At 35.8% G+C, this 15717-nt stretch overlaps 1 protein-coding gene across 1 annotated transcript; it reads left to right on the forward strand.

Annotated features, from left to right (window-relative positions):
* The first annotated feature begins 3290 nt into the window (after positions 1 to 3290).
* RAP1B (RAP1B, member of RAS oncogene family) lies at positions 3291 to 14692 on the forward strand. Its single transcript, XM_027071294.2, has 7 exons — positions 3291 to 4344; positions 5400 to 5468; positions 6946 to 7002; positions 8040 to 8180; positions 9823 to 9966; positions 10908 to 11024; positions 13446 to 14692. Exons 1-6 carry the CDS (start codon positions 4288 to 4290, stop codon positions 10992 to 10994), a joined length of 555 nt encoding a protein of 184 aa, XP_026927095.1. The 5' UTR covers positions 3291 to 4287; the 3' UTR covers positions 10995 to 11024; positions 13446 to 14692.
* The last annotated feature ends 1025 nt before the right edge of the window (positions 14693 to 15717 follow it).

Genomic DNA, 15717 nt, shown 5'->3' on the forward strand with positions numbered 1-15717 from the left:
TTAGTTCTTTTACTCCAGCAATTAAAGAGGTGAGTATAATTGTTCCTTTGGTGACAAACCCTCAAGAAAAGTATTTCAGAGGTAAGGGGAAGGAGCAAAAGGAATAGGATTGTGTGGGTAGTGTGAGTAAAGAGAACGATTCAAGAAGAGTAGGCTCTCTTAGTCATTTGAGGCCCCAGAATACCAATTAAAGAAGTTGATTATTGAATGTTATTTTGTCTAATAATTTTTTCTGTAGTTACAGTTTCTCTTAATGCATTAATTTTGATACTTCAAAAGTTGGCCATAAGTCCAATTAAGTCATTCTTGTCAGTCACAATTTTTGTCATTTGCCCATATACGTACAAGAGTCAAGATTAAGTGTGCCTGGGTGGCTCAGTCGGTTGAGCATCCGACTTCAGCTCAGGTCATGATCTCACGGTTTATGAGTTCAAGCCCCCATGTCAGGCTCTGTGCTGACAGCTCGGAGCCTGGCGCCTGCTTCAGATTCTGTGTCTCCCTCTCTCTCTGCCCCTCCCCCACTCATGCTCTGTCTCTCTCTGTCTCCGAAATAAACATAAAAAAAAAAAATTAAAAGAATCAAGATTATATTGAGTTTATAAAAAACACAGAAGTTCTTCCTAGGGAAAGTTGTGGCTTTGACAACTAAGAAAGCAGTCCCTAGAGTTAAGAAAAAGGGTATCCCGTTAATTAACTGAGAAGAGGCACATTGGGAACTTTCTGGATGATGGAAGTGTTTTAAATTGTAATGAGGGCTGTGTCTGTGGTTGTGAGGGTATTAGCATACGTCAAAATTCATTTCACTGTTTAAGATCTGCTTGTTTCACTGGATAGAAATTATTCCTAAGTAAAAGTGATTTAAGAGTGCTTTAGGGGTGCCTGGGTGGCTTAGTGGGTTGAACATCAGACTTTTGGTTTCGGTTCAGGTCATGATCTCACGGTTCAGTGAGATCGAGCCCCTGTATAGCACAGAGCCTGTTTGGGATACTCTTTCCCTCTCAGCCCTTCCCCCACTCACTCTCTTTCTCAATAAATATTTGGAAAAAAAATTTTTTAACAAGTGTGTCTTTACAGATTCTCGGGTTCCCTGACCAAGCAGAGGTTAGGGAGGAGCTGCATAATCAACAGCCCCACAGTTATTGACCTTATAATATACTGTCACAAAATTTTGCAAGTGATCCAGAGTGACATTTGACCAATCATTCGCCTCTGCCTAAGGGGCCACTGGTTTTACTCATCTTCAATGTTTAGTGCCTGGGGCCAGCTTGAATTGGACTGGAGGCTTGTGGGGCCTATGCCTCCATTCATTCCAAATGGAGCATTCCTTTATTCAGTGATTGGAAACAAGACAGTCCAGGACAAAACAAAACACATGACACAAAATTTTGCGCACATAGGTGAACAAAAAGCAAGTAGCTGAAGAATTAAACTAATGGCAAAAATATTTACCAAATAGTACACCTCCAAGCCATATCCAAAAGGCTTCATTGCATTCTACAAAGACCTGCTTGGTACAAATGCTAGGATAACAAAATAAATTTGGCAGTGTGAGCTCAAGGAGCCAGTTGGAGTTCCCATCATTGTTGAGACTGATCCATCTGATGGCAAATTCATAGAACAAACAAATTGGTCGGACACAAGCATCCCATTCAGTACATTTGTTTGTCTAAGGGCATCATGTGGAATGATGCTAAATGAGGGTCTAAGGTCAAATATCAAAGAGTGGAAGGCACCATTCAATATCTGAAACAAAAAGCACAAAGCTGCAGTTATTGGTTACTTAAGGGAAAGATATCCTGGTCAGACACCTCCCCTCAGCAGACCAGACTTCTAATCTTACAGGGTTTGAGGGAATCTCAAGAGTTCAAACATTGACAAACTTTCAAAGGCAGGAGTGAATTAATGTCAACTGTAGAAACACTGTCAAGGCAGTTGCTTGGCATTTTGGTGTATGTTCATTGAAGTGAGTTGTTTTTTTAAGTAATAGATAAACCACGATGAAGTTATCAGAAATTGGCACAGCCCAGCTACATGAAGGATAAAAGAATGCAGAGATGAGTCTAGTTTTCTTGATGTTAAAATATTTGGTTTACTGTTACTGAAGTATTTGGGATGTTTAGGAAATTCTTATCCCCAAAATTACCATATTTTCTCTAGTTGGATTCAGAAGCACAAATTTGGAAACATCTTTCATAGAACCTGAAGTTTTTAAAACAGTATTTCTCAAATTGGTCAGTATAGATCCTGTGTGGTTGAGTAATGTCAGCATGGGACTGGTAATAGAATTGCCACCTGAATAATCCTGTTTTTAAATGATTTTTTACATTAAAAAATAAATTTGCAAGAGTAATTTGTCCTAAATTTGTATGGATACTACTGTGTGAAATATTCTTAAAGCTAAAAGTAGATCCAACTTTTATATCCCCTTTTCTAAAATTATAATCTGGTAAGAATCATCCAGGTCACAAAAGTCAAGGAGACAGTGTTCAAGAACTGGGGTAAAAGTCCATGGAAATGATGGATTCAATCAGTGTAGAAATAAACATAGGAACTAGTTAAGTGGAGCAGTTAGCTAATTTAGTTGGTTGGTTTGGGCGATTTTCCTCCCATTAAGGAGAAGAGAAAATATGCTAGATAGTCTACATATTTAAAGTCAGAAATGGAGAAAGTTTTGAAAGGAAGCCATGGCAATAGATACGGTGTCCTAAGGAGAAATAAAAGAGTGGCATAAAAAGGTAAAACAAATGATATCTTTTCTAAGACTGTAGAAAGTCTTAGAAAAGGAAAGAGTATATAAAGAGATTTAACACAAATGTGCCTAAACTGAGTCCCTTCTTGACTGACTGACTTTTAGAAGTAAGGGGCTGATGGTAATGGCTAGTTTGCAGAAGCATGTTCATTCATTGAAGCAATTGGTTATTGGTAGATTAAATGTGTTTAAACCAGTTCTAGTAGTTACTTGTTAACTATAACTATAGAACTATCATTTCTTGATTGAGAAGATTTAGAATTGGGGCGCCTGGGTGGCTTGGTCGGTTAAGCGTCCGACTTCGGCTCAGGTCATGATCTCACGGTCCGTGAGTTTGAGCCCCACGTTGGGCTCTGTGCTGACAGCTCAGAGCCTGGAGCCTGTTTCAGATTCTGTGTCTCCCTCTCTCTCTGCCCCTCCCCTGTTCATGCTCTGTCTCTCTCTGTCTCAAAAATAAATAAACGTTAAAAAAAATTAAAAAAAAAAAAAAAGATTTAGAACTTATTCTGGTGGCTACTGTATATAATGGCCACTGACCAATTACTGTTTTCTAGGAATGTAGGAGTTTTGTATTCTTACATTATTCTCCTAGCCTGGAAACTTTTAGGATCTTCTTTCTCTATCCTTAGTATACTGAAATTTTAGTTGTTTCTTTTTGGTTTGGTTTTGATTTCCACTAATTCATCATCCTGAACATGCCATAGTTTTTCAGTCTGGGCACTCATATTCTTTAGTTCTGCCTCTGATTCCTGACCATTGTCAGGCTCCTTGTACCTTCCCCCATTTCAGGAATAGATATTTGGTCTGCTTTCTCTGCTAACTCATTTACCATTCATGTATCCCAGGGGTTGGCAAATTTTTTCTGTAAATGCCAGATAGTAAATATTTTAGGCTTTGTGGACCAGATGGCCTATGTTGTAACTACTTAACTCTGTCACTAAAGCAAGATAGCAACTACAGACAATACACAGATGAATGGACATGACTAAATTTCAATAACTTTATGTACAAAAACAGGTGATAGACTGGATTTGTTTGCAGACCTGTGCTGTAGTCTGTTTATCTTTATTGGAATATTGCTCAGTGAGGGCAGGAATTTGTTGTTGTTGTTCATTGGATATATCCCTGTACTTAGTAGGCACTCTACTTGGGTCTCAAGGTTACAGATGGTTCAGGAAAAGGAGTTAAACATGCCTGTCACTGCCATCTTGTAACCAGTAAAATATCCCTTCATGCTGTTTTTCAGCCCCCCCCCCTTTTTTACTTAATATAGAGCAAATATTCTGTATAAATTTAGGATAGGGTTGCAAGTTGTAATTTTGTGGCTTCTTTCTACCTCTGATGTTGCATAAAGAGCCCTACCAGCAGCACCCGTTAGTAAGTCTGTTTATGGAACGTGCCACACTAGTATGGTAGAGTAATCATTTTTAAGTTATTTGGTTGAATATCTAATTTATAAAAGAAGCACATGAATACAAAGACATTACTTAAGAATTTTTTTTTTCATTACAAGGTACTAGCTTTGACAAGCGTGCACCATGCGTGAGTATAAGCTAGTTGTTCTTGGCTCAGGAGGCGTTGGAAAATCTGCTCTGGTAAGTCATTCTCACTGTACTTAAGCTAATTCACTCCAACACATGTTCTTTTTCTGTTGAGTTTTAGGTTTTGATTATCATTTATTTTGTCTTCATTTATTTTTAAGGTGAAATCTCAGTGATTTTAGAAGCAATACAATATTTTTTTCCTGTAATTTTAGTCAGCTTTTACTTGTATCTGGGTAGATCATATCCCCCCTGGTGTATTAGTTCCAGACCAACATGAGATAAGCAGAATACAATTTGGGCTAAGCACAGAACACATAAATGTGTGTCCATCTGTATTCTGAGCCAGATAGGAATGAATTTTGGTCTTTCTCATTGTGACTTGGCTTATAATATACATTTTATGCTAAAAAATATTAAAGCTTATAAAAAACCTTTTTCAAATATTTCCTATGACTGTCCAGTTTTCACATTATTTTAGCAGCCATGCTTTCCATTTCAAGAATAGTATAGTAAGAAAAAAGAAAACTTGACAGTAGTGGCTGGGGAAGGGGAGAAACTCAGGCTGAATAACTTGAGTACATGTAGTTCAGTTCAGCAAAACCCCACGATAAGACAGATTGACCATCTAACTCAGCCACTTACATTGGCCACCATGCACAGAACTTGATGTGTTTAGATCAAACTGCAAAGTAGGTACCATGGGACCTGAGCTGCTCTTTCACTTGTAAATGTATCCAAAGTGATGGGCGGTGTCTTGAGGGTGTATGTACTTGTGTACACAAAATAATTAGCCTCTTTCTAATTCAAATTCAAATTTAAGCCATTGAGTTTGTTTGAAATAGAAGACATTTAAAATTTTTTTAAATATGTGAGCTCTAAAGTTAGAATTACCTAATAAGGAGCATAGTGGTTACTAATGTTTTTTAAGAAAAGCTTTCTAAGGTAATTTTCTCACCTAATGCATACTTTAAATATAGTGGTGGTTTTGTTTTCATCAATGGCATAAGTGCCTATATGAAATCAATAGTTTAATGGTTTAAAGCATACATATTTGGATTTGTAGTTTTCTTTAAGAAGTATAATGGTGTGCTATTTATTTTTTTCAGACTGTACAGTTTGTTCAAGGAATTTTTGTTGAAAAATATGATCCTACGATAGAAGATTCTTATAGAAAGGTACATGTTACCCTAGAAAGCCTTTTGCTTTAGACTTTACTATAAATATAAATGAATATTTTTAGCTTTGTAAGTGTTGAATATTGTTTACAAAGTAGGATGAAGAAGCTGAGTTAATCTATAAAATTAGTAGGAAAAGTTCACCCTTGATTATATCCTGACATTGCATCCTTACCAGTTAATGAGAATCTTAAAACACTTGTTCTCTCTCTCTCTCTCTCAGAGAATTTTAAGTTTACAATTAAAGTTTACAATTAAAATTGTAATTTGACACACAAACTTCAGAACGAGGCCATCTCAAGTGATAGTTCCACATCCCCTCACCCTTCCCCCAAAGACTGAATACTCTCAGGTTCCTTTCTTTTTAAACTATAGATGGAAATACAGAAGTCTCCCGTAACCTTTTTACTTATAACTCTTTGAGAAAGTGCTACTGCTGCTGTTAGTGTCCACTAACACAACATGTGACAATAAAACTTAATATGAAGATGTTTTTAATTAGTCGGGAGAGAGTTCTCTCTTATGTAATAGCCAGCTTGTCCTCTGCTGCTGTGTAGATACTGTTTTACTTCTTATCCTAGGAAATGTTAGGTGGAAAGAGGTCACAGGGATATATAACTTATTTGATACATGTCTTCTTCTTTGCTACCAGAAATGTTCCAGTGCAGCGAAGGGGATGTAGTTATCTAGAGAAGTGAAGGTATATCTAAGTAAAGTATGGCAGTGATAAGATAGAATGACTTCTGATCTTATTTGGAACTACTACTGGTTTAAATTATTTTTTGAGCTATTTTGGAATCCTTTCCTCCCCAGAATTAAGTTCTGAGTGATTCGTATTGAGCTTGGATCTTGTAGGTTTCTTTGAGTTGAGAACACATGGTTTTAGGGGCATCTGGATGGTTCAGTCTGTTGAGCGTCTGACTCTTGATTCTGGCTCAGGTCATAATCCCAGGGTCGTGGGATCGAGACCCACATCAGGCTCCACACTGAGCATGGAGCCTACTTAAGATTGTCTCTCTCTCTCTGCCCTTCTCCCCTACTCGTGTGCTCTGTGTCTCTGTAAAATAAAACATTGAAAAAAACAAACAAACAAACAACATGTTGTTTTGCACCTTACACAGTTTTGGGATTGAGACCCACATCAGGCTCCACACTGAGCATGGAGCCTGCTTAAGATTCTCTCTCTCCCTCGGCCCTTCTCCCCTACTTGTGTGCTCTGTGTCTCTGTAAAATTAAAAATTTTTAAAAAAACAAGCATGTCATTTTTGCACCTTACACAATTTGGGGGGGGGGGGGTGGGTAGGGTCAGTGGACCTTGATTATCTAGCTGTTTTTTTCTCCTGTTTTATTCAGGTATTGCTTGAGATTAGTTGTAAAGTGGCAATCTCTATTTTAAATGTCATATTAGCTTTTGTATATAATGAAGTATTCTTTTATATCTTATAAAAATGAGGATGTATTTTGCTTTTTCCCCCAGCAAGTTGAAGTAGATGCACAACAGTGTATGCTTGAAATCTTGGATACTGCAGGAACGGTATGTAAAACAAGTACCAAAGTATATGTACAACTTGTGTAATATTGACCTTAGAAATACTAGTACTCTATAGACAAATACTAGTTAAGCTTATTTAAAAGTTTACTACTTGCCTTAAATCTTAAAGCTGTTTTGTTCTCTTGGATTCTGTTTTTTATGCGTGTGCTTTGTAATTGCAGCGGGTCATTTATTGAAGAAAAGTAGAAAATTTGTTTGAAAATTTTCAGCCTCACTAGTACTTTTAAAACAAGTTAAGCTGTATTATCATATTTTAATTAATGTGGAAAATACTTTGGTAAACATTTATTTCTCAGTGGCTCTGTGAAATATCTTGAGCAGTATCTTTCCTCCTTCAAAGTATTTATAGACCAACTTAGATTTGTTGGTATCTGAAGGTGAAGGGAAGATTTATTCTGGGTATATGGTATTCATTCATCTAATGTTTGAGTACCGGAAATGTGGCATGGGCTGTGTTCTTACTTGCAAAGGCTCTCAGTCTAGTGAAGGAGGAAAAATGTGGGAAAATGGCAAGATAATGTAGGTAAGCATGCTGGTGGTCCCCTTAGAGCTATAGTAAACTAGCTAGTAAATGAGCTGTGAGTAACTTGGGGATTGTTTCAGTACCCTACATATTATATGTTAAAAAACTGCCTTTTGGGGGGCCAGGGTGGCTCATTTAGTTAAGCGTCTGACTTCAGCTCAAGTCATGATCTCACAGTTCATGAGTTCGAGTCCCGTGTCGGGCTCTGTGCTGACAGCTCAGAGCCTGGAGCCTCCTTCGGATTCTTTTGGAGAAAGGATATTTCTTCCCCACTTAAGTATATTTATTGCACATAAATCTGCTTTGGTTGTTTTATTGTTAAGTAAAAATTTCATGAAATACCAGTTTTCAAATAGCATCTTGCCATGGACTATAGTTTTAAGTAATGTTACATAATACTACTATATTCTTCATCAAGCACTAATTATAGACGTTTAAAATTATCAAATTAACTGTAAGAACTTTGTTTTTTAATGATCCTTTGTTTCTGCTATAGGAACAATTTACCGCAATGAGGGATTTATACATGAAAAACGGACAAGGCTTTGCATTAGTTTATTCCATCACAGCACAGTCCACATTTAATGATTTACAAGATCTGAGAGAGCAAATTCTTCGAGTTAAAGACACTGATGATGTAAGCTGATTTCCTAATGAATATATTTTATTTCAAACCCTTACTGTAGTGATACCCAGTTTAAGAATTTGAATTTAAATCCAATTTAAAGTTCATGTGGTTGGTGGGGGGTTGGGGGACTAGTTTTTCGAAAGCTTTTTTCCTTAAAAGGCAGAAATACATCTTTAACACTCATAGTATTTTCAAATATTTACAACGTGGAAAGTAAGAAATCCCCTCCTCCCTTCTTAACCTGTGTAAAATAAATTTTATCCCCCTCCTCTCTTTAAATCATGCATTTGGTGGGAAGGAAGGAAAGATGTGGGTGGCAAATGTTACTAATAGATGTTCTATACATTTTTGGTAGACTTAAGAGCCTTTCAAACAAGAATCAGAACTACATATGAACACACCTCAACTGATAGAAAAGGAGCATAATAATATTTTTAGAAGGAAGCCAACAAATACATTAGATTCTAACATTAACCTGCATGCCTCTTCACAGTGCACCATAATGGAGTTTAATCCCTGTAGGAAACTTTAAAAGGATTACTTAACTTCCTCATCATACTATAGATAGCAGTTCTCAGAATTGATCTTGCATCAGAACCAGCTATATGCCTAGTTAAAACAGATTGCCAACTCTGACTCCCACAATTTCTGATTCAGTAGGTCTAGGATTAGGGCTCAAGAATTTCCATTTCTAACAGGTTTCCAGATGGTGTTGATGCTGCTGGTCTGGGTATCACACTTTTAAGAACCACTGTATTATATACATAACTTAATTATAAGCAAATATTGTGAGAGTTCAGAGGCATCTGTGGGAAATGTTCCCATTTCCTTGACTTCTAAAACAGGAGAACTTTGGGGAATTATTACATCTTTACAGCTCAGTGAACATTTCACAATTAGTCTGTTTTCTGCTATTTCTGATAATTAGTGTTCTTCTATCAGTTACGTTAAATTAAATAAGTATGAATATAAAATTTTATATCTGTTCCTAAAAGCCAAAATTCTTGATATTCTAATTTGGATTTTTTTCCCAAAAATTCTCTAGAAAACCAATCTCTAAATGATTAATAGGAATTTTACAGAGTAAGTATTATTTATCTCTATAGTGTCCTTTTAAAGTTACAGACATCACATGATTAAGGTTGTCTAAATTTTTAGTAAAAACTAAAACTTTTAGGAGCTTTCCAAATTTCTCCTTTTTGTATTATTAAATTAAGAATGATTATTTGATAAATGCATGTCGGTAAACCAAAAAACTTGTAATTGATTCACATCCCTTAGAAAAACATTTAAAACTTTTGAAATATATTGACATTTCATAGTAATACCCTTTTGTACTTTTTAAAAATATTTTGTGTTTTGCTTACTATATTTAGTTATAAGTCCATTGGGACATAATTTTAAAGTTTTTTTTCCCTCTTTTATAAGTACATCACGGCTTGTTTTCTAAAAATTTCACATGAAAGGTTCTGAACAGAGTTAAGGTTTTCATATTTGACTATAAATTTTATTACATATTGTTTAATTTAGTATTTTTCTTGGGCATAAAAAGTAATCCTTAGGGTTGACTCTTAGAATTCTTTGGATTTGAATGTATAGAGCATATTCACTTACTTTTTTTTACCCTCACAATTTTGTTTTGTATTTTTAGGTTCCAATGATTCTGGTTGGTAATAAGTGTGACTTGGAAGATGAAAGAGTTGTAGGAAAGGAACAAGGTCAAAATCTAGCAAGACAATGGAACAATTGTGCATTCTTAGAATCCTCCGCAAAATCAAAAATAAATGTTAATGAGGTATGGTGACATACTTTAAAAAAACTCTTGGTTTGGAATTCAGGATTTAAAATTAATGAAAAATATGTGTGTGTGTTAACACAGCTCCAAGTTAATGCTTACTCCGGGTGCTTGTTGATCTTCTAACCAAAAATCTTATGTTAAATATATATGTTAATAAGCAGCACAGCTCTCTATTATAGCCTCTTTATTAAATGCTGGAATTTACTATGAAAAAAAGAAAGACTGGACAAAAAAAGATAGGGGTGGGAAAGACAGGATTAAGAGTTCAGGTGTGTGTGTATAAAGGATGTTTTGTAAAAGATGGACACAAATTGGGGCACCTGGGTGGCTCAGTTGGTTAAGCGTCCAACTCTTGATTTCCATTTAGGTCATGATCTCACGGTTGGTGAGTTCAAGCCCCGCATTGGGCTCCACGCTGACAGCATGGAGCCTGCTTGGGATTCTGTCTCTCCCTCTCTCTGCTCCTCCCCTGCTTGCTCTCTGTCTCTCAAAATAAATAAAAATAAACTTTAAAAGAAAAAAAAGATGGAGACAAATTCAAGAAGGCATGCACGGTTCTTGCTTTGAAGGGGCTTAAGTAATATTATAGGATAAAGATACATAGAAAGATTTAAAGAGTAAAAGATTGTTTTCTTTGAATGGTGTTAAATGTTCTAATGAACTACAATAAGATCTCTGCTGCTTCTTAAGTCAGTGTTTGTTTTAAGGAGAATAATTTTAGCACCCCTAAAAAAATAAGAAAATTTAGCAGTTACAGAAATACCTGGTTTTACTTATTCCATAACTGAACTTGTTAACTCCAATAAGTTAAGTTAACTCCAATACTTGTTGGAGTTCATATATATATATCCATGGAAAGTTCAGTCTTTCATTTTACTTTTTCTTTTTTGGGTTTTTTTCTCCTATAAATTAAAAAAAAAAAAATACTGTGTTTGCAGATCTTTTATGACCTAGTGCGGCAAATTAACAGAAAAACTCCAGTGCCTGGGAAGACCCGCAAAAAGTCAACATGTCAGCTGCTTTAATATATTAAATGCATTGTAGCTCTGAGCCAGGTATGTTAATTTATCTTTTTCCCTAACCTTTAACTTCAGCTTCATTAAGGGCACTCTATGAAGAAAACGAGTATAGAATGTTTTGTTGTTCTAAAAAAAAAAGATGGTTACTTCCTTTTTAAGATATCCACAAGTTAGTATGATATCCCAGTAATTAATTATTTCCTTTATATATCATCAAAAGTAGGGTATTTCATGTAACTGAATATTGTAGGTAAGTTCATCCAGTGTATACTTATGCCCCACTGGGACCTTGGTTTGTGCTGACGGTATTGTGGTGAGCAAAACCAACCTTCTTTCCTATCTATAGCCTTAAGCTAAGTCAGGTCTAGTGGAAGAATTAGACAAACAGTTGCAAAATATGATAAATGCAGGATAGTATAAGTCCAGCATCGGATTGATAGTAAAAACTCCTGACACATTTATCATATCCCTGGCACTCAGTATTGTCCACATATTAATTGAATTCTCCCAACAGTCCTCTGAGGCAGGAGCTGTTATTCTCATATAACAGATGAGAGAATTAAAGCACAAAAAGATTATTTCTTGTTCATGCCCTGCAGTTAGTAAATAGCAGAGCCAGAATTTGAATCCAGTGATCTGAGTTCATGGCTCAGAATTTAAACAATGAACTAGCTCTCAAGCCCATGCTTAGTCACTATGCTGTTATAGGTCCTATAGGAGCATATATACCTGGGGCACCAAATTAGTCAAATATAAACTGCGGATTCAGGGAAAGTCCGTCAGCAAAAGACATTGATAGCCAAAGAGTTCCTAGGCATAGAAAACCACAGAAACAACTCAAGAGATGAGACGACAAAGGAAAACTGAACATGCAACATTTTTATATAGTTTTTGAAAACAGTCATATTAAATGAGTTAATATCAGAGCGCCTGGGTGACTCAGTCAGTTAAGCATCCGACTTTAGTTCAGGTCATGATCTTGCAGTTCGTGAGTTCAAGCCCTGCGTCGGGCTTTGTGCTGACAGCTCAGAGCCTGGAACTTGCTTCAGATTCTGTGTGTGTGTGTGTCTGCCCCTCCCCTACTTGTGCTCTGTCTCTCACTCAAAAATAAACGTTAAAAAAACTTTTTTTTTAATTTTTTTTAAATGAGTTAATACTTGTAAATCACTTAGATCAGTACCTGGTACTTGGTAAACCCTCAACTATCATCTGCTGCTCTTTGCCAATGAGAATGGTTTCTTGCCTCCTTATCATTAAAACTATATTTTACTGTACTTATCCTTGAGAACTTTTAGTATTTGTGGCTCTGCTACTTCCTGTGTTAAAATGGCCCTCTACTATAGCACTTCTGATTCTGCCTCTTAGAGTTTCTGTCCCTACTCTGCATTTAAAGCTTTCTGTTTAGATAAGTGCTCTCATTCCTGATATCCTCTCACTCCTGACCACATGCCCATTCTTGGCACACATGTGCGTGAGCTCACACACTCCCATCTGTGCTATTCAGTTTGCTACATTCAGTCTGCTAGGATTTAGAAAAGTTACCAAACTCGTTCAGACTAAATGAGGACTTAAAGTTCAAGGCATTCATAAAAATTGCTTCAACAGCCATATCTATATTAACAGCATTTCTGGAACTTGCAGCAAGTCTGAACCCCAGAGAAACAGTAAAAAAAGAAAACTTTTTCATAGTCAGGAATGTATACAGAAAATCATCCAAAGAAAATAAATATTTGGCAGAAAGAGTTCTGATTTTACTTCTTTTACATCACTCACAAATTTTTTAAGTTTAATTACGTATGATTTTAGCATAATACCAGCTTTTTCTGACATCCATCTTAAGTTGATCTAATTTGTTTAAATATGGAATTAGAACATTTATAACTGTCAACTGTTAAGAGCCATCATGAAATAAATTCTGTTTTGTCTGCTACTCTGAACTAGCTTTGTAGCCACTCTTCCTGGAAGAGTATGGAAGAAAGATCTTGGTTTTCTGGTATTAGAAACCCTGGTTGGATGTGCATTCTATACTTCTGTAATTCTAGGATTGGAAACATTCATTTTGTTAATGTCGCTATCTGTTTTTTAATCCTAATTCTAATAAAGTTGACCTGACCTAAAGTTTTAATGTGGTGTTTTTTATTATTCTGCTTTTAGTCTTTGGAAGGGTAATACACAGAAATTTGCACTAAGGTACATTCCCTTTTTGTATCTAAAACTTTCATTTGACTGACTTTCAGGAGGGCAGCAGAATAGATGAAGTCATTCCAAAAAGATGAAAATGTCTCCCCACGCTTTGCTTTGCTATGAGTTGTGTGTACATCGTCACGAATGTAATGACAAGGGCCTGTATTCTCTTCATTTCTAACACTTTAACACTGTTGTTTTAATATGTTCCTTTGGATCTTGGGTGTGCTGTTTTCAACCCATGTTTTCAATGTAATTTTTCCGTTTTGACAGGTCTGAAGAACTGTTGCCCAATTCAACAGTGCCAGCATTCCAACTTTGTTAAACCTACCAACATCTTAAATGGACTTTCTGTGGTGGTACCCTTTAAGAGGCGGATGAAAGCTACTACATCAGTTTGCACATTCTAATCACTTTCCAGTATCACAAGAGAGATTTTTACTTATATAATAGTCCTAGAGTATGCAGCTGGTAAAACCAGAGGCTACAATCCAGTATTACTGCTAAGAGACATTTTTCATCCACCAATGTTGTACATGTATGAAAATGGTGTACTGTATACTTTAACATGCCCCATACTTTGTATTGGAGAGTACAATAATGTAAATCCTAAAAGCACCACTATTTTAGCATAATAAAAGAAAGTCCAAAGAGCTCCTATATAGACTACTCCAGATAACTTCGCTTCTTTGATACTTGTAGCTTATTGTAATTTTTTTTAAGAAATTCAAGGTCATTATCATTGTATTGTACAAATAAGTGCTTTGATTAACACAGCTATATAGTTTTTTTAATTTTTAAAAAAACCTGTGGAGACAGTGATCTTGTCTTTAAAATATGATAGTCCTTTCAGTATAATGTCTTAGATTAAAGACGTTGCCTTTAATATCTGTTGGGAAGGAAATGTCCAGACTTTTCAAATCTTATATTATATGTTTCCTTTTTTGTTTACATAGGGAACAATGTTTATAGTTGTGTGTACAGTGGGGGTCTACAACAAGAAGTGTATATTTTCAAACAATTTTTTAATGATTTAACAATTTTTGTAAATCATTTTCAGGCTTCTGCAGCTGTAGATTCTCACTGTGAATCCCTTGCTTGCTCATGCATAAGTGTATTTGCAATACCAAATATACAGGTTTAGTATTTTTGCCTGTTAGTGATTGTTTCACATGTGTAACGTTTTGGTTGAGATGTTAAATGGTGGACGAGTACTGTGGATGTGAATGTGGGAAGTAATTTTAATCATGTGTAATTGGTCACAAGGCCTAAGTTGCAGTAACTATTGCTGTTTTATTTAACAATGCCTTGTTGCTTTGTATGCATTAACGTTTGGGTGTAAAGATTGTGTGTCTATCCAACAGGGAGCCACAGTATTTAAATTGACCAACCTAATGTTACAACGACTTTGAGGTGGCCAAATGTAAACTAAAAGCCTTAATTAAAGTGGTGCAATTTTGTATAACTTAGCATCAGTAGTTCAATAAATTTGGATTGCCATGCAAGGGCTTGCATTATAATTACTTGCCACTTGACTGTGTTTTGTGTAATGTTTAACAGTGCTAGTAAATAAATATGGGTTTAACTTTTTAAATGTAATAGGTGCATTTTACATAGTGTGATTTCATAATTTAAGATTTGGACAAGCAAGATTCATTCATTAATTATAGAAATGGTGAGTGAAAGATGTCAGATTTTTTTCCCTAGTATTGTTTGAATAGCCACATAAACCACCTTTTGAATTTTTTCTTGGAAAAGAATTTTGTAAATCAAGCAATATTAATGAACGTATGCCTTTTGGGTAATGTTTAGTAGCTCTTTGAAGTGTAGGGGAAAGAACTGAAAATACTTGGACAAATGTTACGCTTAATGGATTTTTTAAAAATACAGGATGAAGTTATACTTAGAATATTATGGTTATAAAGATCTTGGAATGAAGTGGACTCAAGTACTACTTTCTTTTTAGATAACCTGGCTTTTTCTTATGTGTGCTATAATTCAGTTATTTTGAAATTTGTAAACCAATCTTAACTCAGACTTTCTCAAAGTTTTTCCCAGTCACTGGAGCATATCAGCAATCGATTAGTGATGCCATCTAATTTAGGGGTGTCTACTAATCTCTTAAATACATGCCATGTGAATGGAACTTTATCTTTTTTTTTTTAACGTTTATTTATTTTTGAGACAGAGACAGAGCATGAACGGGGGAGGGGCAGAGAGAGAGGGAGACACAGAATCGGAAGCAGGCTCCAGGCTCTGAGCCATCAGCCCAGAGCCCGATGCGGGGCTCAAATTTACGGACCGCGAGATCATGACCTGAGCTGAAGTCGGACGCTTAACCAACTGAGCCACCCAGGCGCCCCGTGAATGGAACTTTAAAGGCTTTCATTTTAAAGAAAAAGGTCTGATCTTTTACAAATTTAACTCCAAGAGTTCCATGTATTTAAAAGTTTTATGTATCTAAAGAAAAACCTGTTCTTTCAGAAGTCCCACGTACTTAAGAGACTTATCTTGGAAGAACTGGTTTTATTAATAGTCATTGGGA

Source organism: Acinonyx jubatus, chromosome B4, assembly GCF_027475565.1.
Source record: "Acinonyx jubatus isolate Ajub_Pintada_27869175 chromosome B4, VMU_Ajub_asm_v1.0, whole genome shotgun sequence".
NCBI lineage: Eukaryota > Metazoa > Chordata > Mammalia > Carnivora > Felidae > Acinonyx > Acinonyx jubatus.